The 25970-nt window shown below is 37.0% G+C and overlaps 3 protein-coding genes across 5 annotated transcripts; 2 read left to right on the top strand and 1 right to left on the bottom strand.

Moving 5' to 3' along the window:
• Window positions 1-65: 65 nt before the first annotated feature.
• LOC117921416 lies at window positions 66-5044 on the top strand. Of its 3 annotated transcripts, none has more exons than XM_034839253.1 (9): window positions 66-484; window positions 1610-1885; window positions 2039-2141; window positions 2360-2439; window positions 2530-2607; window positions 3216-3307; window positions 3926-4037; window positions 4221-4346; window positions 4468-5044. In XM_034839253.1, the coding sequence occupies exons 1-9, from the start codon at window positions 212-214 to the stop codon at window positions 4582-4584; spliced, it is 1257 nt and encodes a 418-aa protein (XP_034695144.1). In that variant the 5' UTR covers window positions 66-211; the 3' UTR covers window positions 4585-5044. The 3 variants fall into 3 exon arrangements, with proteins under 3 accessions (XP_034695144.1, XP_034695145.1, XP_034695146.1); XM_034839254.1 differs by having other exon boundaries at window positions 1643-1885; XM_034839255.1 differs by having other exon boundaries at window positions 68-484; window positions 1676-1885.
• An 851-nt stretch (window positions 5045-5895) lies between these two features.
• On the top strand, window positions 5896-12326 carry LOC117922626 (F-box/kelch-repeat protein At1g51550). The gene is made up of 2 exons (XM_034840792.1): window positions 5896-6443; window positions 10689-12326. The coding sequence occupies exons 1-2, from the start codon at window positions 5993-5995 to the stop codon at window positions 11660-11662; spliced, it is 1425 nt and encodes a 474-aa protein (XP_034696683.1). The 5' UTR covers window positions 5896-5992; the 3' UTR covers window positions 11663-12326.
• A 649-nt stretch (window positions 12327-12975) lies between these two features.
• On the bottom strand, window positions 12976-24030 carry LOC117922512 (kelch repeat-containing protein At3g27220). The gene is made up of 7 exons (XM_034840643.1): window positions 23658-24030; window positions 22012-22203; window positions 20567-20796; window positions 16453-16623; window positions 15003-15108; window positions 13591-13797; window positions 12976-13494 (listed from the first exon to the last, which is right to left on the bottom strand). The coding sequence occupies exons 1-7, from the start codon at window positions 23865-23867 to the stop codon at window positions 13330-13332; spliced, it is 1281 nt and encodes a 426-aa protein (XP_034696534.1). The 5' UTR covers window positions 23868-24030; the 3' UTR covers window positions 12976-13329.
• Window positions 24031-25970: the final 1940 nt, after the last annotated feature.

Raw genomic sequence — 25970 nt, forward strand, 5'->3', positions numbered from 1 at the left:
AAAAAAATATTTATTTATTTATTTATTTCTTAAATTAAAATTGAGCGAAACCTAAATTCCAAACACAATCCGTCTCTCCCTTCAAAAACCTAAGAGCGAGGGTGGCACGAAGCACAGTGATGTGCTTTCAAAACCGCAAAAATCAATCTTTCCCAATAAAACCCTTGTAGAAAAAGGCCTTTTTTCACTGTATATTCACAGCATCTCAGCCATGGAAGCCCTCTCAAGCTCTGTATTCGTCTCCAAGTTCTCTGAAACACGCCCTGTTTTCCACACTCCACCACCTTCTTCTTCGTCTTCTTCATCTTTTTCTTGTTCTTTAGTCAAGATATCCAATAAGCGAAGTGGGTCTCTCAAAATCGTCGACACTTCTCCTTCTCTCAGGCTTCGTGCGCTCTCGGGAGACGTCTCGGGAGATGTCGAGGGCGAAGACGCAAGTGGGTTTGGGTTGGCTTCTGAGGAGAGCGTCTCTTCTTTGTCGCAGGTGAGTTTTTTCTGTAAATTTTGCGGCTTTTGATCTGGGTTCTGTTGTTTTCTGCTTGCTTGATGGGAAATTGGTAGGAAAAGGAAAGAAAATTTGGAACTTTGACTGTGTTAGTGCAATCATTTGGTTTATTGAGTGGCGGAGTTGGGATTATAATTGTCAGAACAGCAGAAAGCACAATGATTTACTTCTGGGTTTCCTGTTATTTTCTGTTCGATTGCTGAGAAATTATTGGAAAAGGAACAGAAGTTTTGGAAGTTTAACTATGTTTAGTGCAGTTGTTTAGCTAACTTGAGTTGGGTACTAAATTTCCTAGTGTGAGAACAGAATAAAAGGCAAGATTTTTGATCTGGGTATCCTGTTATTTTCTTTTTGACTGGTGAGAAAGTGAGGGGAAAAAGAGAAAAGAAAACTTCACTTTCAACCGAGTTTAATGCAAGTGATTGGCTAACTTGAGTTGGGTTTTTCAATATCGTACTGGGAAAACAGCAGAAAGTGCAAAAATTTCAATACTTTCTTTTCTAGATTTCTTTTTCTTTGTTTTCCTGGCAACCAAACAGAAGCTTTCTAATTTTATTTTCACTTTGGCTCATTACATGATTGATAATATAAATTAAACGAAAAAAGCAACCTTGCCTTGTGTAACCACTGGCATAAGAGCCAAGGATCATGAGCTTGCATTGGTTGAGGCAATTTAGAAAAGCCATCTGAGGATGAATGTTAGAAGTTTCCCACAATTAAGTCTATAACTGTTATTCCACAAGTAAGTTTTATTCAAATGTTTCTCAAGTGTATGGTAAATTTGAGTTTTGAGGAGAGTGATAATAGATGGCAGATGTCCATTGGTTTTTCAGTAGGAGGATCTGTCCTAATTCCTTTCAATGGCATAAACTGAATGTCATATTCAGTACCGAATGTCATATTGTGCATCTATATGTGCACGTGTTTTTGTATGTATCGATCATGAATTGCAGTATGATTTAAGCGACCTTCAACGAAATTTGTAACGTTAAAGATTTCCATTTTTTCAATGATTGCTGAGGGTTTTGATGGTCTTTTTCTATCTTTACCAAGCCTTTGGTTTTGCTGCATAATGCATGAAACATGCTAATTTCCATTATATAGTCAATGAATGGATATATCAAATGGCTACATCAGGTTAGTTATGATGGCCTCTCTTATATTCTAAAGGGTAATTTAAATCACAATCGGAGTCCTGAAAAGGGTGTGGATGAAATGTCGAAGATGGAGATGCCCCTTACAGCCTCACATGGAAGCATAACAGGTGGTGGAACAAGGGCTGGCCTTTTTAGAACACCAATTTCTGGTGGAGTTCAGAGTGCAACCTCAGCGCATGGTTTGCCCCGGCCAGCCTTAGCAGTCCGCAATCTGATGGAGCAGGTAAAGATTGTTATTTCGGTTTTGAAATGTAATTGTTACCTTTGACATGATAGTATTTATATTTTTAGGCCAATACTTTTTCTCATAGTTGCTTAACTCCTCTTTTTTTTCCCCCAGGAATTTTCTGAACCCCTTTTTTTTTTGTAATTGAAGGCCAGATTTGCTCATCTGTGTACTGTAATGTCCCGGATGCACCACCGGCGAGAAGGATATCCATTTGGTTCTTTGGTAGATTTTGCACCTGACTCAACGGGGCGTAAGTCATCAACCTTTCAGTATTTAATTTATAACCTTTTTTCCCTTTGGGAAATCAATTGTCCCTATAAAACCTCAATGAATTGTTACATTGGCAAGAAACATGCAAGTCTAGGGACAAGTTTGTAGAATAGATGGGAGATTACAGTTCCAGGCTACATTTTGATATACGTGTATTTGACATGATTAAGTGTCATACTTGTTTTCTTTGTTTTGCAGATCCTATATTTTCATTTTCACCGTTGGCCATCCACACACGAAATTTGTTAGCCGACCCTAGATGCACACTTGTTGTTCAGGTTAGTGCTTTGATCTGTCCTCACCCTTATAATGTTTAGGCTGGTAGTAGTTTTCCATTTATGGATTTTATTGACGGTTAGGTTTCATAGATACCTGGGTGGAGTGGCTTATCAAATGCGAGAGTAACAATTTTTGGCGATGTTTTCCCGCTCCCAGAACATCAACAGGTGATTCCCTAGATTCTTTCTTCGATAAGTCCTAGTGAATGGTGTGGTTTATAACATGCTTGTGAAACGGGATTTTTTTTTAGATCTGCCTACAGAAATGATCCGTAATAACACGTGTTTTTGAAAACAGCCTATAAAAATAGCATGTTCTTTATGTATTTTTTTGGAAGAAGGTTTCTCAATGGAACAGTTTTCTCAAGCCATTTATAATAATTTTTTTTTTCAACAAGTTGAGAAAATAGCGTGTTCTCATCATGTCTCTTAAGAGAAGTTCATTTTGGGTTTTGAACTGTGAAAAGAAAAGATCCAAGAAACTGTTTTCTTCAAAGTTGAGACTGAGGCAGTTATATATATATATATATATATATATATATATATATATATTTCAGTATTGTGAATATAAGAATTCTGAATGTAGATCCTGCATAAATTTGTCCTTGTAATGCAAGGGATCAAATTTGTACAGGGAGGTTCCAGGTCTGGTGCCATGTATTGAAAAGAAATAATGATAATAATTTTGTTTTTTAAAAGGAGATATCTTAAGTTTGTGTTTCTCTTCTACTACCCACAGTTGTTGTTAGTATTGTAATGTTGGGTTATGTTGCCAGGAATGGGCACACAAGCAGTACATAGCAAAGCATCTGCAGGGGCCTTCTCAACAGTGGGGAAACTTCTACTACTTTAGGATGCAGAACATCAGGTTTGTCTTTGTACACAGTGGTTCGATCCAATACAGTTAGTGATCACCCTGTCAAAACACAAGTCATCGTCCCCCAAAAACTTCTATATTTGCAAATTAAAAGTAATCATGCATAAAAAGGATCATTTCTTAGTTCCCCCCACCCTGGCAGAGCCTATCCCTACTGTCATGCAGTTAAGATTTGTGATACTACCTGATGCATTTTATCCTTGTTTTTGCTACCTTGTGGTTTCTCAAATCCAGTCTGTTGATATGTTGATATGTGTTTGGCTGTCGCTCCAGGCATTTTGAGCCAAAAACTAACTGATCTTCTATAAATAAAACATGGTCAAATGGGTAAACTTTTATATCTATATATAAAGAAATGCTACTTCAACGCTTTTGTATCTATATATTCATTTCACCTATCAAGAAGGAAAGAATTCCATATTCTGGATTGTTGTGCATAAGGGCTTCACATGTTCTACTGATTGCTTTCCAATACGCCATTTTAAAATGACATTTTTCTGTAGGATAATTATGGATTTAAAGGTGTGTATCGGCTGAGAACCAACCACCTTGAGTTATTAGATACATGATTAAGCACAAGAAGCTTATATTGTTTGTTTGTTATCCTAGTGACATATATTTCATCGGAGGCTTTGGCACTGTTGCTTGGGTTGATGTCAAGGAATATGAGGCTCTCCAACCTGATAAAATTGCAGTTGATGGGGGCGAGCAGAACCTAAAGGTGAATCTTTTGAATTCCCAGTATTTTTAACTTGAGGGATGTTATATTTGATTGGCGTCATTCTATCGCTTGTGACGTGCCCATTTAGGGATTTAAACATCTGTAAAATACACAAAAACTCTGTAATTTCTGAACAAGCACATAAAACTGAATTTGTTTTGAATTTGCTTGCTTTATCTGTAGGAACTCAACGCAGTTTTCTCAAAGCCCTTGAAAGAGCTTCTTTCAATGGAAGCAGAAATAGACGATGCTGCTCTCATATCAATTGACAGCAAGGGAACTGACATCCGGGTTCGTCAAGGCGCCCAGGTACTCACACACTTATCAACACCAACATAGCTAGGTCATTTCCTTTCTTGTGAGTTTAGGAACCATTAAACTGTAGATTTGGCATAGAGTTGAATCATTTTTCATGTTTTTTCGGTTCTAGTTCAACATACAGAGGATACCCTTTGAAGAAGGGCATGCAGTTGAAACACTGGAGGAAGCCAAGGCTGCACTCTGGAAATTAATAAACCAAGGTAGAGTCTACAACATGCAGAAATAAAAATAAAACATGGGGTGTTATCACGCAGAAACGGGGTGCGTAATTTTGCAGAATAATAGGTACTGGAAGAAGTACCAGGTCACAGTGATTTGTATGATAAGTGCTGTTCTATTCGCGAGTTAAACAATCCCAGTAGACGAAAATCTCATGCTTTAAATGGATGATGGTCTTATGAAGGCAAGAATGGAGAAAACATATCCACCCTAGAGTGTTTTTTTTTTTTTTTTTTTTTTTTGTGTAATGATAAATCTTGTGAACTAACTCTTGCTTGGGTTATGCTGGAGATGGGGTTTTCTTTTTCCTAAGAAAATGGGGTATTTTCCGAGAAAATCCATATGGGTAACTAACTGCCAAATGCCAAGAACACTAGTATGAGGCTATGAGCCTGTGATAGTGAAATTAATGAGATTTGACTTTGATTTTATTTGGGACTATGGAAAGTTGTAAAGGATTGAGATCACTTGCTGTCTGTTTCTTTTTTTTAACATTTTAGCATCATATGCAGGAAATTGATCTCAATTCGATCATAATCAGTCCGATTAAATTATTCACAAACATCACTATAATCGAATTGATCATTGACTGAAATTTAATGATCGATCTTCATCGAGGTAGAATAATTTTGTTTCCATCTGTTGAAGTAATGATGGAACTTAGGATCTGGGTGACTGTTTTTGTTGGAGATGGGGCATTTGGTTTTTTCCCAAGAAAATTCATCTGGGTAATTGTTGTGCCAAATGCAAAGACCATTAGAATGAGTATATGTGACATTAGAATGAGACCTGCCTTTGGATTTGGTTTGGCAACTTGGAAAGTAGTGAAGGATTTGGTATCTCAGGTGATGTTGGAACTTTCGTCTACATTCTTCTTGATGCCGATGCCCATCTTATCATAATTAATAGCCTAACTCTATTGTTTTTAATAATTTTATTAATAGAAAATAATAAAAATTCAAAATTTTAATAATAATAATCAATAATTTATTTTTTAATAGAAATAAGAAAAATTAAATAAATTAAGAATGCGTTTAAGAGTGATTTTAGAAAATATTTTTAATCGTTTTAATACTCGAATGATAAAATTTTTTAAGTATTAAAAATATTAGAAATGTTTTTTAAAATCATTGTGAAATGGATTTTAAAAAAAAAAATGATTATAAAATTTAAAAATTTATTAATTAGATAGTATATGGAGAATGAATATTAAGTTCATTTATGTTAATGTTGGAGGAAAAAGTATTTATTTTTTATTTTTTTTGAAAAAATAAGAATAAATAAATAGATAGATAAAAACAAAAGGGGAGAAGGCTACAAAACAAAAGAAAACAAAGAGAGGGACACACGACACTCAACAGCTCCTTTACCCCAAGAACCAAAGCCAGTAATCCCAAAGAGACAACCAAGCTCCCATGGCAGAGACCAGCACAAGGAGCAGCGGCGCCGCCTCCACCACCACCTCCTCCTCCTACTCCGCCAGTGGATCACCCATAACTCAGATGGCCCAAGACCACATCTTCTCAATCCTCCTCCTCCTCCCCACAGACTCCATCATCTCCTTCTCCATGACCTGCTCCAGATTCAGGTCCCTCACCTTTTCTGAGTCCCTCTGGGAAGCCATCTGCAGAAGGGACTGGGGACCCACCACCGTGGATGCCCTCAAGTTCTCTGCTGAAGCCACCAACTGCCAGCAGCAGCTGTCTTGGATGAGGCTCTACAAGCAGGTGTGTCAGCTGGACTCTGTTTCCTGCCATAGACTCTCTGGCCCAGATGCTGGAATGGTGCTTCCCAAGCCCAGAGCTTCACTCTCTCTCAACTTTGTGTCTGACTGCCTGGTCCTGTTTGGTGGTGGCAGTGAAGGAGGTACTGTATCGGTACCCTCCCATATCTCTGGTTTTTGTTGGATTTCTATACTTTTGTTTTGGATTTTGGTTCTGGGTTTTGGTTGTTTGATGGGTTTTAGTTGTGAGATGCATTTGTGGTATTTATCTGGTTATTCTTGAGTTTCCCAACTGATATTTTGGTTTTTGTTTGATTGTTTGATTCTTTCTTGTCTTTGTTTTGGTGGGTTTTGATTGTAAGGTGCATCTGTGCCTTTTAGGTGCTTGATTTATTGTCTATGGTGCTTTTAGTGAGTGGTATACATTGCATTTGTTGTTCTTGAGGCATGGCAGCTAAGTGGGTGTTGAATCTTATCCCCCTATGCCTGAGAAGATGTGATATTCATTTAGAAGTTGATACGAGTGTTTCTCCTAATGCTAGAGAAATATGGTGGAAACAAGTTTTAACTCGGCTTCACCAGATAATTTTCCACAAGATAAATGAAATTATATCAGACTTTAGAGAAGATTACTGATGAGAAAAATTCGCCAATATATATATATATATATATATATATATATATATATATATATATATATATATATATATATATATATATATAAATTTTAAAAAAAAAAAAAAAACCCTGATGAGAATCCCAGTTGTAAGTTGCTTTTATGGTTCAGAAATGGTACCAGAGCAATTGGTCAATTATTTGTTGCTCTGAAGTTCGTTATGAACTTATGGTATTCTCACAAGGCTTAAATCCCTGGAAATATACCAATATGCTGAGAGATTTGCAATATTGCTTCAAACTAAAGGGCTAGAGTATTCGTGATTCCCTGCCAAAGTGCAGCGATCACAAGGGATGACTATAGCAGAAATTGTATGATGGGAATCAATTCTCTTGCTGTGCTCTGTGTGTCTCATTTAGAGGAGATGCCTCGTATTGCTCCCTTGTTTGATCTAAGACAGTTGTATTCATCTGAAAAAGTGATTTAGACACCTCAAACACAAACATTGCTAACCATACCTTGCCCTGAGCATTTATGTGAAGCTGAAAATAAGAAAACCTTCTTTTTATAGGCAAATTAGAATCTGTATATAAGCACATAACAGAAGACGGGGAACATCCTAAGTACAAGAATGGCAAAAGGAGAAGGAAAGAAGAACAAAGAGCTAGCCAACAATGAAATCTAAGAAAATGTTGACTGTTCAGGTAGTAGTTTAAGGAATAGGTACTTCATTCTTAAATTGGGACTTCTAAGCCATAAAAAAACCTCCTAATTACACTTATTTCAGTTACACCAGAGTAAACAGAGGGGCCAGCTGTTTGACCTTCTGTTGAACCTTCCTAACAAAGTTACACACCATCTAGGAACCAATAAACCTCAAACAAAGAGAATAACCAAGATCACAAACAAGATCTTTGCTGACTCTCCATTTACTTTCACAAAAGGCACCAATTTACTATAGTTCACCCCCCACCTCTCCATTGGTTGGTCATGAGCATTTCCCTCAAATTGCATCCAAAAAAAGACTTTGGAAAGGGCTTCAGAATTCTAACACTTTCTTAATTGCAACTGATTGGAGGCTCCTGAATTTGAGCAATTGTAGGACTTCAAAGAGCAGCTTCAATCTTAGAATGCCATCACACCACTATCAACACAACCAACCAATGCTACGACACTTAGGCTAACTTGCATATCTCCACCAGAATGATTTTCCAATCTCGCAGACTGCCCCAAATACATGGTGCCTAATGACTCCTATCCTCCAACCACCCTCAACAATAAACAAAGCTCAGCCACCTTCCATTCTTATGAGCAGTTAGGAAAAATAATTTGGGGAACAATCTTGTAGAGGTCTCTTACTGTACATTGCTAGAACTTCATTCTACAGCCAACACCAACCAAGATGCTCATTCTCAAACAGAATGCTGAAAATAGTCTTCTAATTGTTTTGCAAAACCCTACCTGAAAGACTCTCCCCCTCTTTGCCTTATTCAAACACCATCGCTGCCCTTCCTCTCAAATTTCGTCTCCACTGCAATCTAACAAAAACCTTTTTGAGGTCTGCCAAACACCTAATGCCCAATTGACTCTTGACCTTGTCATAAGAGACCGTTGACCACCTCACTAAAATGTAGTTTCGTCTCCAAGTTTTAAAACTCCCTGCTCATCAACAAAAGAAAAGAAAAGAGAAAAGAAAAAGTCGAAAAAGTCCAACTGAAATCTTCGCCAAAACCAAACCCTCACTGCTCTAGAGATGACATAAAATATAATGGTAAACCAGAAAGAGTACTCTTGACAAGCATTAATCTACATCCTTTAGCTAAATATTGTCTCTTCTACATGGCAAGCTTACTTTTCAGCTTGTCTCCATGAAATTTCCCACTGAACTTGATTTAAATGGAGCGCCCAACAGTATATCCAAATGGACTGTGGGAAACCTACCCACCATACAAGACCAATTACTCTGCCTCCCCCTACCTTCCTACTCAGGATGGGTTCATTTTTCAACAGATAACTTTAAGCTTGAGACCATCTCAAAGCTAAGGAAAAATCCATTACAATTTACAACTACAAGTTCATTATTGTCACCTCTCAGAAGATCTGCGAATCATCAAAAAATAATCAGTGAAATCTCAACCCCAACATCTTCTCTGCCTCCCACTTCAAATCCTCTAACAATACCACCTTCCACCTGTTGATAAGGCAAGTCAAAATCTTCATAACTAGAATAGAATGATTAAGAGGACAGGGGTTCCCTGATGTAGTCCTCAAGTCTGAAACATATATATATCCCAAAAGGGGGGAAAGATGCTTGAGAATATCATGAGTGACTTCAGGTTAAGAGCGGCAGTTCAAACCACTCTAGGTAAAATAGGGATAAAAGTTTTATTACTTGATGTTCTAATGTATAACGCATAAGAAATGGTCTTTACCACATCAGAAATCCTTTGATGAAAACTCAAGCCTCATTGGTTTTAAATTTTATACCACATGAAACCTGACCAAGGATGTTATCCATTTGGTTTACATCCTTGCTAGAGAAGCTTTTTCTTTCATCTGATCTAGCTTTGTGATTTTTGAATTAATCCAAAATATTTTTAATTAACAAGATCATTAATTTCTCTTCACAAGTTGGCTTGCTTTCACTTCTTTTGTGAGATTAAGATACTAGCTTGGTTTTGTAGCTTTTGAAGTATTTTTAATTGTTTATCAAACTTGATGTTTCACGTGAGTCCTGGTATTGGTGTTGACATTATTATCACTCAAGTCTATAACCTGAAAAAGATAAGCTATGCATATTGGTCAGACCAACTTGACCTAAAAATTTTGAACTATGGCCTTGCAGCTCAGTTAATTGAACTACCCAGATATGCTGGAATCAGAATCCAGTATTTCTCAGGATTTCCCCCATTGTATTCCCCTTTGCTGATAACTATATTATATTATGTGTTTATTTTTTGATGATTTGCATGTCTCAGAGGAAAGTTATAACACAGGGTAGGTATATCTCAGTTGTTCCTTTTCTTCAGTGAAAAATACTTTTGTCCCCATTTATTTGAAGTAATAAAAATTGGAATAGGTATTCATGACCAAAGGGGTTTTCTTCCGATCTACTCTCCTTAGAACCTTGATGGTTTGGAATGTAGTTAGGAATCCTGCCAGTCAGACAACAATAAAGAAATTACTGCAGAATAAAGGTTTTCTCCCCATTCATAGGGTTTTATAATTTTATTTTCCCTTCTACTTTCAGAACAAGTGTTCTGGTGCTGTTGCTTGATGTTCTCTAACTTCTCAAGTGGTCAAGCATGAAACGTGGATTCAAGTCTGCATGCAGCCACTTCATGTAAAATGCTGAAGGTTAGGTCTGTTACTGGTGCACCCTTCCCATAACCCTGAAAGGGGACCTGCACTGGGTAATGACCTTTCTAACTTCAGTATTCTTTTGTATTTTCCTATCTTGAAGAGGACATTTTCAGTCTGAATTGCATCCAAGTCCTGCTAGTTGGGTAAACTGAATGGTATATATCACCGTAATAAATGAACAAAAAATTTAGTGTTTCATTGAAGACATTTGATTAAAGGGATAATCCACCTTCTTCCAACCTCAGGTATGATTTTTTGTTCAAAATCATAGAATAGAGACACATCCAGACATTCTGCAGTTGTTGCCCACTGGATCAGTAATGGAAAATTTAGGATCTAATGCTTAATGGTTTTCCATGATTATGTGCCAATGTCTATGGTGTTTGATCTTTTTCTTGTTTCAATTTAGGACGTCATATTGATGACACATGGGTGGCGTACATTGGTAATGATTTTCGGAGGATGTTAAGGTGGGAGAAGATTACTTCAGGCATTCCAAGTGGCCGGTTTGGGCACACATGTGTTGTCATTGGCAACCATCTTGTCCTTTTTGGAGGGATCAATGACGATGGTATCCGTCACAATGATACATGGGTGGGGCAAGTGGCACTCAATGAGACACTGGGTTTCACAGTCTCATGGAGACTGCTTGATGTCGGTTCAGTTGCACCTCCACCACGTGGGGCTCATGCAGGATGCTGCATTGGTAACAACAGGATGGTTATCCATGGAGGGATTGGGCTGTATGGTCTCAGATTGGGTGACACATGGATGTTGGATCTCTCTGAAAATCTTTGTTTTGGAACTTGGCATGAGGTTGTGACACATCCATCGCCTCCAGCTCGGTCAGGACACACATTGACTTGCATTGGGGGAAGCCGAATAGTTTTGTTTGGAGGGAGGGGATTGAGTTATAATGTACTCAATGATCTCTGGCTCTTTGAATTTTCTGAGGTTTACTCGAAATGGGTACAGATTCTGTATGAATTAAAGAACGTTCCTGGAGGAATTTCCCTCCCAAGGGTTGGTCACTCAGCTACACTCATCTTAGGAGGACGAGTGCTAATTTATGGAGGAGAAGACTCGCAGAGACACCGTAAAGATGACTTTTGGGTGTTAGACACTGGTGCAATCACATCAGTTAATCCAACTAATCCAATTCCACTGAACTCAAGAGGTCTATTAGTGAACATCTGGAAAAGACTGAACGCTGAGGGATATAAACCCGAATGCCGGTCATTCCATGGAGCATGTACAGACCGTTCTGGGCGCTTCTTGTTTGTGTTTGGTGGAATGGTGGATGGGTTAATTCGGCCAGCTGAACCTGCTGGCATGAGGTTTGATGCTGAACTCTTTCTTGCAGAGCTTGTGCTTCAGCTGTAGCAGAGGAATTAGAAATTGTGGATCTTAGTTGGAGTAAATGCTTCCTCATTACAAGTCTTGTATAGACTGTTTCTCATGTAGCACATCATATGTCTCATGATTCGGGTCGATAAAATAGCCTTTAGCAACTTCAAGAGTCTAGAGTTATCTAAATGCAGCAAGGGTTGTTTGGGAATCCCCTAAGTCCGTGAGAGTATCCTTTGGATGAATTCAAACCAAGAGCTGGGATCTTGACCAGAACTTCTTGAAGACAATTTGATAATGAAGACAAGCAGCATTGATATCTATTTGAAAAGTAGTCAGCCATATTCCAGTCTATGGAGCAAATCATAACGCCAGCGTTTCATATCAGAAAATAATCACCATGGAGTGGTGGGATATATAGGTGATGACCCTTTGCTTGAAAATGAAGGAAGAATGCAGTGTTGAACTGGTGCAAGTAAACCTGAGATTGGTGCAGCAATATGGGTCCAGGGTGATATGATCAAGGAAAATGAGTTTTTGAGTGTTTTTGATGGTTTGAGGCTTTTGAGTCTGATCTCTTTCATCGAGTCTGGGACCATTCTTAGAGCTTCAGAATAATGATCTTGTTGATAATGGACAGATAAATCTTCAAAAGTGTATTAAAAATAAAAAATAAAAAATTCTTCTGTTTTATTGCCAATTTTATAGCTATTGTGTTTGATACATGGAAATAGAAACGAAAATAGGATGAAAATGAAGGTGAATCACAATATCATATAGAAAAGCAAAGTCGACAAGAGTAAGATTTGATTTTTATAAAAATGGTTTTTATTCTTACTTTCATTTATGAAAAAAAAAAATACAATTCAGACTTGGTAATGTATGAGAAATTGAATGGATTTCTACTTTGATTCTCTGTTCCAGCACTACTAAAATCCCATAGTGATTTTCTGACCTAGGATGGGAATCCTGCTCCCAATGTCCATTATCATGTTGTCAACTGGAATCTCTGGGGCTTCAAAATAGGCAGATACTATTGATTTTATAACTGCAAATCGATTAGTCTGGGCTCCGGAACATCCAAATTGTAACTTAAGTTTTTAGAAAAATTGGTAACATCATGGTCATAATTAAGCTTTTAGAAAAGTTGGCAACTTAACATCGTAACAAAGCCTAAAGTATTGGATTTGAGCCTCTACGTGAGAAAGTTGGCGACTTCAACAAAATGTTTTTAGTTAAAAGTTAAAACCATCAGCATCCAACTCAAATCAAGTACCAACAGGAAGGGATATAAGATGGCAAAGACCATAGGAAATCAAGCAAAAAGGACCAGTTGATCTGAGAAATCATATAAAAATTGAATAATTTGATTTCACAAAACTGTGTTTACAAAGGGCTAAGATAATTGATCTTAAATTTCTCCCCATATATATGAGGGAGGGGGAGGCAAGCTTGATTATATATGAAGTTAATACCCTTCAGGTGGCTCTATGATACATATTTGAAGTTATACAAGATGACAACTTTGATAATATTCTGACTCCCTAAGAAGAAAAAAATGGTAAGCGATGACTAGCCTGAGAACAAAAATGATTTTTTTTTTTTTTTTTACTAAAAGAATACAGAGATTTGATTTGAACAAAGGCCGAACAGTGGTTGGATTGACAGATAATATCATCCTGAAAGAATGGGCCGAAAATAGATCACAAGCTCAATTTGGTTCTCCACATTTCTCCAAGGACCTTCTTTGGTGCAGGATCATCTGGTCCTTTGTCTCGCTGCCCTGACGTGAAGTACAGCCATCCATTCCAGAAACCAGCTAGTGTGGTTTTCACGCGGAATGGAAGTTTTCCGATCACTGCCCACTTCTGCATACATCATGGAGCAAAGATAATTCAGGGTTCTCAACAGAAATCACAAACAACTGGATATAATGGCAAAGCAAAAGGGTAGAAGGCCAATACCAGTGAATCCAAATTAAACTGAAACACTTCTCCCACAAGTACCATCTTTTTTGTTATGGGATGCTTTTCTGTTGTGCCACCGACGATAATGATGGAATGATTAACCATAACCCAAGCAAACTCGATATGGGAATCGGGTTTGGGCATAGGAGGTAAATTTTTCCATTTCATCTCATCATCCAGCATGTACACATCACTGAATACCACCTGTGACAATCAAGCATTTTTAAGCTACAGTGCAGCCAAAGAAAAAAGAGAATTGGCATCGAGAACAAAGAAGCTAAAATTTAAGAATAAATGTAAATACGACATAATACTTACTGAATGCCAATTCAAGAACTTTTAAAATGTTGTTCAAAACTCAGTTCACTGTATAAATGAAGCAAACTACTCTATTTGGCATCTCCATAATGGTTAGAAGACATCTTAGCTCTATAATGGCGGCTACTAAGAGTTGTTATTGATCTTGAGATAGAGAGTCAAAACATTATTAATGTCTTGGTTCACGTAATAGGATTAATCAGGGTGTGAGAATACTAAGTGGTGCTTTGAAAAGTAAAACAATCATTAATAATTGTAAGTTTGTAACTTAGTTTGATATGTAAAAACTGTAAAATGGCACAGCCCTAAATTACATGAAAACTCCCAAAGCCCTAACTTAGTTGCTCTCCACAGATTCTAGCAACCTAGTTTTGGAATTGCCGGGACTAATTACTTTCAAAAGTCATCCTAAACCCCAAACAATTAACTTCCTGTGTCAGAGAACCCCAAAGCTAAAGATCCAGACCTCAGCCCACCAAAGCAGGATACTGACAACATTGTTCAGGTCCAAGTGTTTCCAGTCCCATGAAAAGGCCTAACCTCCTTTCTTCCCCCATCTGCTGAAAGTTTCCCAAGCCTGAACTCAACCTTATTTGAAGGCTTCAATTGTTATCGGGAATCAGGTTTAAAATTCTACACAACTTTCAAGTTTATCAAGTTGACCACCAAACACTTCCAATTACATTTAAGCACTATTTCAACTTCTAGGGATTCAGCATTCAAATTCATTAATTCAGCTTGTGGGAGCTACAAGTTCAAGCACCATATTTTTTACATACAGCTTACGAACTGTCTTCAGTGTACACCTTGTAGATATGAAAATTGATATTTATCTATACATTTAACTTCCAAACATCCTTGAGTCTGTGCAAGATTTTTTTTTTTTTTTTTTGAAAGGTAACCATTTTTCCTTCATAAGAATTGAACCTGGAACCTACCACCTACCACATCCCCACCCCAAACCATTTTTACTTGAGCTATGCATGGTGCCCAAGGCAAAAGGATATAGAATTCTCTTTGCAATAATTGATACAGTATAATCAAAACCAATCAAGTAAAATTATTTGAAGAAAACACATTAATCAGCTCACCTCATTCCTACGGGAGCACTTAAAAATAGGTGATCCAGGTTTTGCCATAAAATCGCCCTCTTGACCACCAATAACAAGTAACCGATCATCAACCACAATACAAGCCCTGCATGAAAAATAACATTGAAAAGTGAAAATTTGAGCTAGTTATGTAACAGGAGTTAAATTTTAAAAATGGTTATTTTCATTTTTGTAACATAAAGGCAATGTTAATAAGACCAATGCAAATCGATATTTTCAATCATTTCATACCTATGTCCTCCTAATAGAACTTACTGTGTTATATGCCAATTTGATGCCTTTAGGAACCCTACAACAACTTAACAAATTATGGAGAACAATAGTCTATGCATATAACCATGAAACTCCCTAGAATTTTGTCCAAGGAAATTTTAACCATCAGCATATGATTTATCTATGGGAACTTAAAAATCAATCTAGTCCAGTGAAAGACCCACTTTGCAGTTTTGTTTCAAGCAACTACAGAAAACTAAAACACCAAAAATAGTGCCATTAATATAGAGCCCAGAACCCTCTTCATTTATTCACCTTCCTTTTCCATTTCAAGATGCAGACCTTCAAGATAGAGATCTTCATCAAAACCCTTAATTGGCAAGACCATCAACTTTAAGGATGAGAGCTCCAGCACCGTCAACAACATCACGGCCAACACTCAGGACAAGAAAGAAGGCTTCCTTCCAAACCAACAGAGGTTGAATGGTTGATCTTCATCTTCAAGGACAAGAGCTCCAACACCATCAACAACACCAATTCCCAAATTCCAGACAATATAGAAGGTTTCCTTCCAAACCAGAAGAGCTTAATCTTCAACAGCAAAGAAGACAGACACTCTCTGGCCATTGCCTGCAACCACGACCAAATGCACGTCTCTCTCTCTCTCTCTCTCTCTCTTCCAATCTCACAAACAGGCCAGTCAGTGGGAACAGATATTTCACATTTTGGGGTGGAATTTTATGCTACCCACCCCATTCCAAGTTTGGGATGGAAACAAGGCAGTCAATTTCCACTTAGTGGAAGGGGAGGGGGAGGAGCGTCACTCCTGAAACCACCCCGTTGACATCTTAAGCACCAACATAGAACAATTTTGTGCTTTGAAGCACAATCATCCATATAATTTTTTCTATGGTTCATTCACCAAAAAGGCTTTTGAGTGCTGGGTTCAGTGTTCAACAAGCATGGTAACATGACCAAACTTGGAGCCATGACCTTGTGTTGAAAGAACACAAGGAGGATACAATCATACAAATGTATGCTATCAAGAACATTAGAAAGTAGGGGTAAGTAAACCAGTTCCACAAAGTACTAAATTCATAATTACAACTCAAACTAGTCAAAACAGTCAAATGATTAAACTCATAAATGCAGCAGAAGATAACTATAAAATCTTTTGCAGGACATAATTTTTTCTAGCAGAAGACCAACTACATACCTATGAGGCCCTCCACGAGGAATAGGTATTTCAGACCTCCACTCCTTCTCTAAGGCTTTGCCATTCTTTACAGCAAGGCTCCAATGCTCTAAAGCAGGTGTATGTCGATTCTCTCCGCTGCCACCCATCACATGGAGTCTACCTCTCCAGAGTTGGGTCGCTGGTGCATACCTGAAATTTATTTATTACGTTAAAGCTTATCATTCAAATTATGGACTGCAAAAGAAATTTTCACACCATGAATTCTTTCAGACAAAAAAATGTTCAGATCCAACACAAAATTCTGTTAGTTCCATTAGAAAAAAAAAATACACATTAGTCAGGTTCTATCATACATCTTGTAGAAACTATCAACCATTATTTCAAGGCTCCATAAATCCCTAATGAGCTATGGCAGGAAAGTCTCTTAGACCAGATTAATGGAACCAATCTCAAGTTGCCAAGCAACCAAGGCAATTGGCAAAATCAGCAACAATAACAAGGCAATTGAGTTGACAAACACAGCATTTATCAGAGACAAACACAAGACTACATCAACTTGCCTTGTGTTAGATGAGGATTCAATGGAGAATAAAAACAACATCCACAACAATAAAAATAAATCTCCAAACATGTACAGAAATATTGGATTTTTTCCACCTTGTCTTTTTCAAAGAATAGGTCTTCTTCATTTCTTCCTTCCACAAAGAATGCGAACATCAATTGTGAAAAAAAAAAAACCAGTATATTATAGTTTGAAGAGCTCACTGATACCAAAGCATATCAAACATTATGTTTCAGTTTGGTAGGGTCCAATCCAGATATAGAGACCACCAAATTAACCAAAAGGAAATGCTTTACATGACTCAAAAAATAGACTATACCTTAAAGTGTCATGACAGGTATCAGCAAATGTACAACTTATAAATGTCATAATAGTGAAACGGACTTATCAAATAATAATAATCATGAAATGGTAATGATTAATTCTTTACCCAATTAAAGTAAAGAATAACCACTTTTCAATAATATCCTCTCATATCTAGACATATAACACAAACTCAATTGATAATAGATGATAAAATTTCTGATGGTGTACAAAGAGTGACAATTTGCATTTTTAATGCGTTTATGGACGTTTTAAAGAGACTTCCAAACATTGGTATCCAAATCTTATGAATTAATGGGATAGACAATGCAGTGGAGCATGTGGCATGAGGCAATCTCAGGCCTTAAAATTAATCTAGTGAAAAGTGAATTAATTCCTGTTGGGGAGGTTGCCAATGTGGACAAGCTTGCTAGGGTATTGCATTGCAGAGTGGGTACCCTTTCATCAAGATATCTTGGCCTTCCATTGGGAGGTCCTTTCAAATCAACTTGGGTTTGTGATGTGATTGAGGAGAGATTCCAAAAACAACTTGCTATGTGGAAAAGACAATACTTATTAGAGGGAGGCAAATTGACTCTAATTAAAAGTACGCTTTCTAGCTTGTCTATTTACTTCATGCCTCTCTTCATGATTTCACAAAAGGTGAATTTGAGGCTTGAAAAGATCTAAAAGGATTTCCCATGGGGAGGAGGAGTGTCCTTGAGAGCAAGCCGTGTTTGGTCAATTGGTCCTTAATTTGATAAAAGAAGAGATATGGGGGTTTGGGCATTAGAAGATTGTCCATCCTCAATAAATCTTTGCTTGGCAAGTGGTTTTGGAGATTTGCTAGCAAGAGTGGCTCCCCTTTGGAAACAACTGATTACAAGGAAGTATAGGGAGGAGGGGGATGGTGCCCTAGAGGAGTGAGTGAAGGGTATGGGCTAGGAGTGTGGAAGGAAGACCATCACGAATAGGTGGGAAGAATTTAAAAGTGAAGCGGCTTCAGGGTGGGATGGGCAAAGCATAAAGTTTTGGACAAACAAGGGGTGGGAGGATGAGCCCTTAGGTGAGGCTTTCCCTACGCTTACCTCAATAGCTTCCTCGAAAGATGCATGAATAATGGAGATGTTGGAGCAAATTGGGGAGAGTGGGTGTTGTACCTTAAGTTCACAACATAGATCCATGATTGGGAATTGGATGAGGTGGAAGCCTTTTTTAGGAAACTATAGTCATTATCGATTTGCAGTGGTACAAAGGATAAGATGGTTTGGTAGCACAAAAAATGTAGCAAATTCTCTATTAAGTCTCTTTACTCCTTTTTGCATTGAAAATTTAGAGGTGTTCCCCACAAGCTTGGTTTGGAATCCTCAAGTCCCAATGAGGGTGAGCTTCTTAGCATGGAAAGCTACTTGGGGGAGGATTTTGACATTGGAACAACTTAAAAGGAGAGGATGGAAAAGTCCAAATAAATGCTTTATGTGCAAAGGTGATGAAGAAACAGTTGATCATATCCTCCTTCATTATTCAAAAGCAACCACATTGTGACTTCTTATTTATGCTCTTTTTGGGATAGAATGGCTGATGCACTCTACCATGAGAGAGGCCCTTTTAAATTGGAATGATTCTTGTCTCGGGAGGAAGAGGATGAAGGCTTGGAGAGTTGCCCTTTTGTGTTTATTTTGGACAATTTGAAAAGAAAAAACGAAAAAAAGGAGAGCTTTTGAAAACATTGAAAAGTGGACCAAGTTATCAAGCATACTTTCATGAACATTTTTTAGGAGTGGGTTAGAATGTACATAGGTGATAGCTCTTTGTCCATGTTGGACTTCATTGATTGGCTAAGCTCTAAGTAAGGCAGGGGAATTGTTTTTTGTTTACCCTCACCTCTTTTTGGCCATTGTGACATCTTTGTAAACACCATGTATACCTTTCTTGCCTTCTTTTTTATGCTTTATCATATTTTATCTTTGCCTATAAAGAAAAAAAAACTTTGTTTTATCATATTATATTATTTTTTTTAGGTAAATAAGCAGAATATATTAAGGCATTTTCCAGAAGGCACAACAAAGTATACACGAAGCATACAATTAAGGTCAAAAGGCAAGCAAGAGAAGAGAAAAGAAAAACCCAAAACCCACCACCCTAGCAACAAACAGCCACCAAAGGAACTGTGATGCTAGAGAAAAAAACTGCCCACTCCAACCTAAAATTTGAATCCCCTACTAGACACTAGAGCTTCCCGAGTCTGACTCCAACCCCTCCCCTTTCCCCTGACAATGGATGGAGAACTATTGTAGTTGACTGAACACTCTTAAGTTTCAGATTTCCCTCTCAAAACGAGAAGAAGGCACAAATTTCTTCTTCCCCCCAAACCCCTTAACCCCCCTCCCTTTTCTTGATTCCAATTTCTTAAGAAGAGAATTGATTTCCTTCTTGAAGCCCGCAACTGCCATCCCCAAACCACTGCTGAACTTGACAATGTTACTGGGCAGTCTAACAATTTCCTCCCCCTCCACAGCACATTCAAAGCCCATATCATAAGGAGGGTTCATCTCCTCATCCCTGACCACCAACTCCTTACTTGAATGGTCCTTCACTGCCCTTCCCGAAAGCTCCAACGAATGGGCATCCTGAAGCAACATCTTTAAAGGCTGACATCACATTATATTATATGCAGTCAACCATGCATTAATAACCATTTCATTGCTTATCTAGTGTTATTTTTTCATGCTTTTTCCTTTTCTCTTTCAGTGATTGCTAATACATTATTCCTTTATTTTTTTGCATCAAAGCAAACTAATCAATGCCAGGTTGTATCACTAATAAAGAGTTGCATCAAGTCCCTCGATGCTGTTACCAAGAACACAACCCATGACCATGATGCAATTGTGCATGTAGGTTTGTACCTAGTGTCAGAATGTGAATAAAAAGCTCCACTTTTACACATGCAGAGAGGGAATCCCAAGGAATCTTTATAATATATCAGTACAATTGCATTTTGAAGAGTTGTGACCACTCCTGATATTTCTCTAACTGATACGAGGCAGTAAGGCACATGAATGAAGGTTAAATGAGCAGCAAGGAAAAAGTGGATGACAATCTTATTAGCAGATAGAATATTGGATCTAGTGATTTCTTTTTCTATTAAAAATACTTGCTTTTAGAGGGAAATCAATGGATGGTTTCAGAATTCAATAGCAAGACCCATGTGTGGCTTTCAACAGAACATAAAACTAATTTCATGCATATCTTGATTAATGCACATACCTCGGGACTGGTAAAGGGGGCATGTCACTCCATTGCTTTGTCTTGGTATCCAACACAAATGTGCGAGCTGTAGGCCCTCTACATTGTGGACCATATTGTCCTGTGACCACATAAATGTATCTTCCATCTGTTACCATCCCTAAATGTGAATGTGCCATTTCTTTTGGCATATCAAACCTTCCTCCCCAGGTATTATCCGTAAAATTGTAAACATCAACATGAGAGTGCACCTACCACATATGGATACAAACAAACAAAAGACATTAAGCCCAACAGCTTTATGTCCCTAAAAAGTCATAAGAAAAATATTTTTAACAGGTAAAGGAGCAAGCCAGTTTTGGAAAAATACATAAAACAATAGACATGCCAGGTTGCGCTGATGATACAAAGTGCAGGTCAATAAGCACAAAACTAAAGTGTTTTTTTTTTCTGATAGATAAACTATTTTTTTCCTGCTTTCTTTCCTTTGTCCATACTGGGACTCAAACCTCAAACCTCCCACAATCCCATTCCAACCCATTACCACTTGAGCTATGTATCCTAAAATTTAAGTAAATGACGTGCTAGAATTATAATGCAGTTAGTGACTTCAGCACCCAGTAACCAGGATAGGGCCCAAGTGATGGATTGATGTCAATCTCAATCAGATTAAGGGATAAAACCTGAACACTTTCGTTACTCCAGACCTAAATGGTAGGTGCAAGGTCACATTGCGGTCATGGAAATCTTTTCCTTACCAGACCTCTGCATCATATTGGTTTTAGTTCATGAATCCAAAAGACCTAGGTAGTACCAAGATAAGTACATAAGTCTAATTTCTGCTTGTACTTCGCTTATTCGATCATCATTTCCAAGATTTGCATCAACTACAAGTACAAGGAACTGGATTGATATAGCTTGACAATATTGCCCAAAAACCAACAACCAAACAAAAAAAAAAAAAAAACCTAAAATGCATTGCTTGAAGCAAGCTTTAAAGAACACAAAGAAGCTTTCTACATAAAACTTAATGCAAGAAAAAATATTAACCACACTCCAAAAGAGAAAATGATTAACAAAAGCTCTTGTAAATCTCCTATATTCTGCCAAATAGAAAAAAATCCAAACTAGAAAGCATTTAGTTAACACATACAGCCTTTCAATTAACCAGTGAATATAAGTACTCCAGGAGTTAAAACTTTCTTTCCTTTGTAATCTTTTTGCTTGGGTTGGCTTGTATATGAGTGAAGGTTCATTGCCATTGTTTGATTTTATAGAGTGGATAAGATCCTCTTGAGCGTATTGGGTGTTTTTTGTTCTTTTTTTTTTTTGAGGCCCTCCTTCTGGTGATCTTTGTATATGTCCCGTGTACTTTGGTATATCTTCATCTATTTTCTAATATGTATTTTTCTAACTTTACATATGAAAAAAAAAAAAATTACTCTAGGAGTTTATCAGGGCCTTACAAAATCAATGGTGCCATATCCAGCAAACACGTATAAAAGATTCTTAATCTGTATTGCAGCACCATCTAGACGAGGCACTGGTGCAGGTGCCATCTTCTCCCATTCTAATTCAGGCGCCGGCAAATCAGCAAAAGTTGCAGATAACACTCTCTCAGGAACATCAGCCTTCTTCTTATCTTTCACATCACTTCCCTGTCAATATTGGGCATTCTGTAGATCAACATAATTCAAGCAATTTTGCATTTTTATAGATTTGAAATGACTAAAATTAGATCACTTACAATATTTCATAGAATATAAATTTATTCCAATCTTTTTTAGGGCATGATAGGAAGTTCCATACAAATTGAAAACTGCCATTATCTTTTATATTGCAATTGAATGCCATACAAATTAAATATATTCAATTTTCATCCATATTGTTTCTAGAAATTCCATTCTAAACAATGAAATTGTGCATTCAAATACCAAAGTTAAATAATTTTGCTACCATTAAGTTTCAAATGCAAAAACATATAAAACACAATGACAACGGAAAACATGCAGATACCCTAATTTTTTTTCACTTTCTATTATCCTCCCACTTTTTCTCTTCATTCGAAAGGAAAAATTATACATTCAAATGCCAAAGTGAAATTTGGTCCCAGGAACAAGATTTCTAACCACCCCTTTAACAATAATACAAGGAACAAGATCAAAGAAACCCCTAACTTTCCCTCATTTTCTTTCCATTTAGTCCCCAAGAAAACGGCGAAGCCCCTTCTTTGAACTTGGGTGGTTGCTGCTGAGGTACAATGAAGTTACTCCAGGATCAATTAGAAACCAAATTGTACCCCACCTTATCTTAGATAGCATTTTTTTTATGAGTTCCTCATCTTAGATACCATTAGAATCAACAAAGTTAATTTCCTGCAAATAAACCATTCTATTTCTCTAAATCTAACTCTAAACAGACAAAATTCATGAAAGCAAATGCAAGTGTGAAAATTCTGTAACCCATTAGGTTTCCAACTGAACTAATAAAACCATGACACAAACAAAACAGAAACCTTAATCCTACTTCATTTTCCCTCCCTTTTCCCCCTTTTCTCCCCAACCAAACAGAGGACACGCCTCTTTAGGCATGAACTTCTGCATTTGCTGCTGGAGCACAATCAAGGTACCATATAGCTAGTCGGGCACCAAATAGAACACCACCGCTGTGCTTAGATAGCAATATAGTATTTGAATCAATACGAGATAAGTAATTCAATTTCTTACAATAAACCCATTTTATTTCTCTAAATTGAACTATAAACAATCTAACATTGTGCATTCAAATGCTCTTTAAACTAAAAACATATAAAACCCGTAATTCTCCTTCATTTATTCCTCTCATTCTCCCCAATTTTCTCCCCAACAGAACAAAGAACCCATTGTGTTTAAGATAGCATTAGAATCAATACAAACTAAACACATTCAAACAAATCAACACTATTTCTCTAAAATCAACTCTAAACAGACAAAATTCATGGACCCAAATGCGAAACTGAAAATTTTCCATGACCCATTAGGTTCCCAACTGAACTAGCAAAAACCCATGGCACAAAAGAAACCATAAACCATAATTCTCATTCACTTTCTCCCCAACAAAACAGGCAACCCACCTCCTTAGCCTTCTGGGGTTGCTGGTGGGGCACAATGACGGTGCTCCGGGAATCGTCAAAAGCCCAATTGGAGGCAATGGAGTGGTACCCAGAGGACGACTTGGAAGAGGCCCAGAGGAGATCCGCAACGAGGCCGGCAGCCAGAAGGCCGAAGCAGGAGATGACGAAGACGAAGGTCCTGGAGGCGTGCTTGGGGGTGGATCTCACCATGGCATTGAAACCCTAGACAGTGGATTAATGTAGAGAGAGAAACAGAGAGAGAAGAGGTTGTGCTACAGAGGAAGAGTAGATCTTGAGAGAGGATGATGATGAGGAAGAGCGTCGGCACTGGCAGCCAAGCAGAACCCATGCTGACATTATTGGGAATATATATATAGGGAATAAGCCACTCGGCCCTCAAGAAAACATTTTTGGTTGTCTAGCTATTTTCGAATTGTGATCGAAGTGAAAGATTCAAAGAAAAAATATTTTTTATAAAGAATATTGACACTAAAATTGTAGCCTACAGTTATCAATTTTAATAAAAATTTTGTTCGCATTATTTTCTTAGTTTTTCAACCTTACCCTCTAACACATAAGCATGCATCGATATTTTCCATCCCCCTTAGGCTATGTTTGGTTCCCGGAAAATTTGAGGGAAAATGCGAGGGAAAGAAAATACAAAGGAAAAGTAGAAGGAAAGAAAAAGTGAAGGAAAATAAAAAAATAGATTAAAAGTTGATAAATTATTTTTTTGTTACTTCAAACTCATTTTATTTATTTTAACTCATTAATATAAAGATTAAATAATTTAAAAATATATAAGTTTTTAATTAGTTTTAATTATACTTGATTTTCTTTTATATTTTTCATATGACAACCAAACATGAAAAAATCATTTTCCTTTGCATTTTTTTTCTTTCCTTAGTATTTTCCGGGAACCAAACATAACCTTAGTGTCCTATAAACTTTCCTTCAATGGATCTTTCCACTTAAACCTCATTTGTTTAAATATGGTGTCTTCTCATAGTAACCTTCTTAAGACTTTTTTCCTTAAACTTAGAATTTCATTATTCTTTAGCTAAAAAAAGGAAGAAAATTCATTTTATTTTATTTTATTTTTTTCTTGATTAGAAAACCTCCTCCTATATGGCTCAATAAAGATCTACCAGTACCATTTTGTTGGAATTGAGCCTCTAATAGCAAGACATAATGTAACAAAATTAAACTTAATTGTTTAATTGTTAGCCCTTTGGTATATTGACATTGATTTGAGCATTCAACACATATCTTTTACATTATACATGACTTGAGTGCATTAGAAGTTGCACGAATGATATAAGTTATGAGTTTTTTGTAAGTAGATGAGTTGTTCATAGTCAATTCATGAATTTCGGTAATCCAGTAAAGACTATAGTGCACTACCTTCTAATTGGGGAAGAACTTGTCTTGGCGATTGGAATGAGTTTCTCATGATAAATGCACAAGTGTATGTGATGTATACTAGATAGGACCTACGATAAATCATAATGCAATGCTAACAATTATCATGATTCACCAAGTTACTATATTGCATGAACTTTCAACTTTAATAAGATATTGAGCTTGTACACAAATTACCGATGACTTTGACCTACTATGAGATCGTAAACTAATCATATATTCCCTATTAATTGGGTCATTGTTGATGGAAGTTGATAATAACAAGCATTCTCAATAGATGCATCATGATATCTCATGGAATTGAGACATTGTGCCCCATTGAGTGATCCAAATGACATGTTATCATAAAATTTGTGGTGTCACAATAATTTCTTAAATAGAATTTGACATATGCTCTTTATGAGTTAGAATATGTTATTTGATCACAAAATAAGCAAGATCTATAACTCAAATATTTGAGAGGTAATCTTGATAACACCACCTTGTTAAATTATAGACATCAATTCATGGGGAGCCTACATATAGTGAACAGTATGTTACGAACCTGGGCTTCGTCTCGTTGTTATTTACATAGGATATTGAAGTGTAGTTGATTCTCTTTAGTGAAATGTTGAATCAACTTTAGAATTGGATTATGAGTGAATTGGTACTCCTATGGGTTATAATGATCCCCACTCTGAGCTTATATACCATGATGACACGATTTATGAGAGGGTTAGATTGACTTTAGGTTTACTTTAGTGCATAAAGGCGTTTTGGTAATTACATAAAATTGCATAGGGAATAGTAAACAAAGTCTATTAATTGAGTTAGTTAATTAATTAGATGACTTTATGTAGTTAATTGATCAATTATAATTCGTTTTAAACTAAATTAAGTGACTCAAACCTT

This window comes from Vitis riparia, chromosome 9 (genome assembly GCF_004353265.1).
Source record: "Vitis riparia cultivar Riparia Gloire de Montpellier isolate 1030 chromosome 9, EGFV_Vit.rip_1.0, whole genome shotgun sequence".
In the NCBI taxonomy this organism is placed as follows: domain Eukaryota; kingdom Viridiplantae; phylum Streptophyta; class Magnoliopsida; order Vitales; family Vitaceae; genus Vitis; species Vitis riparia.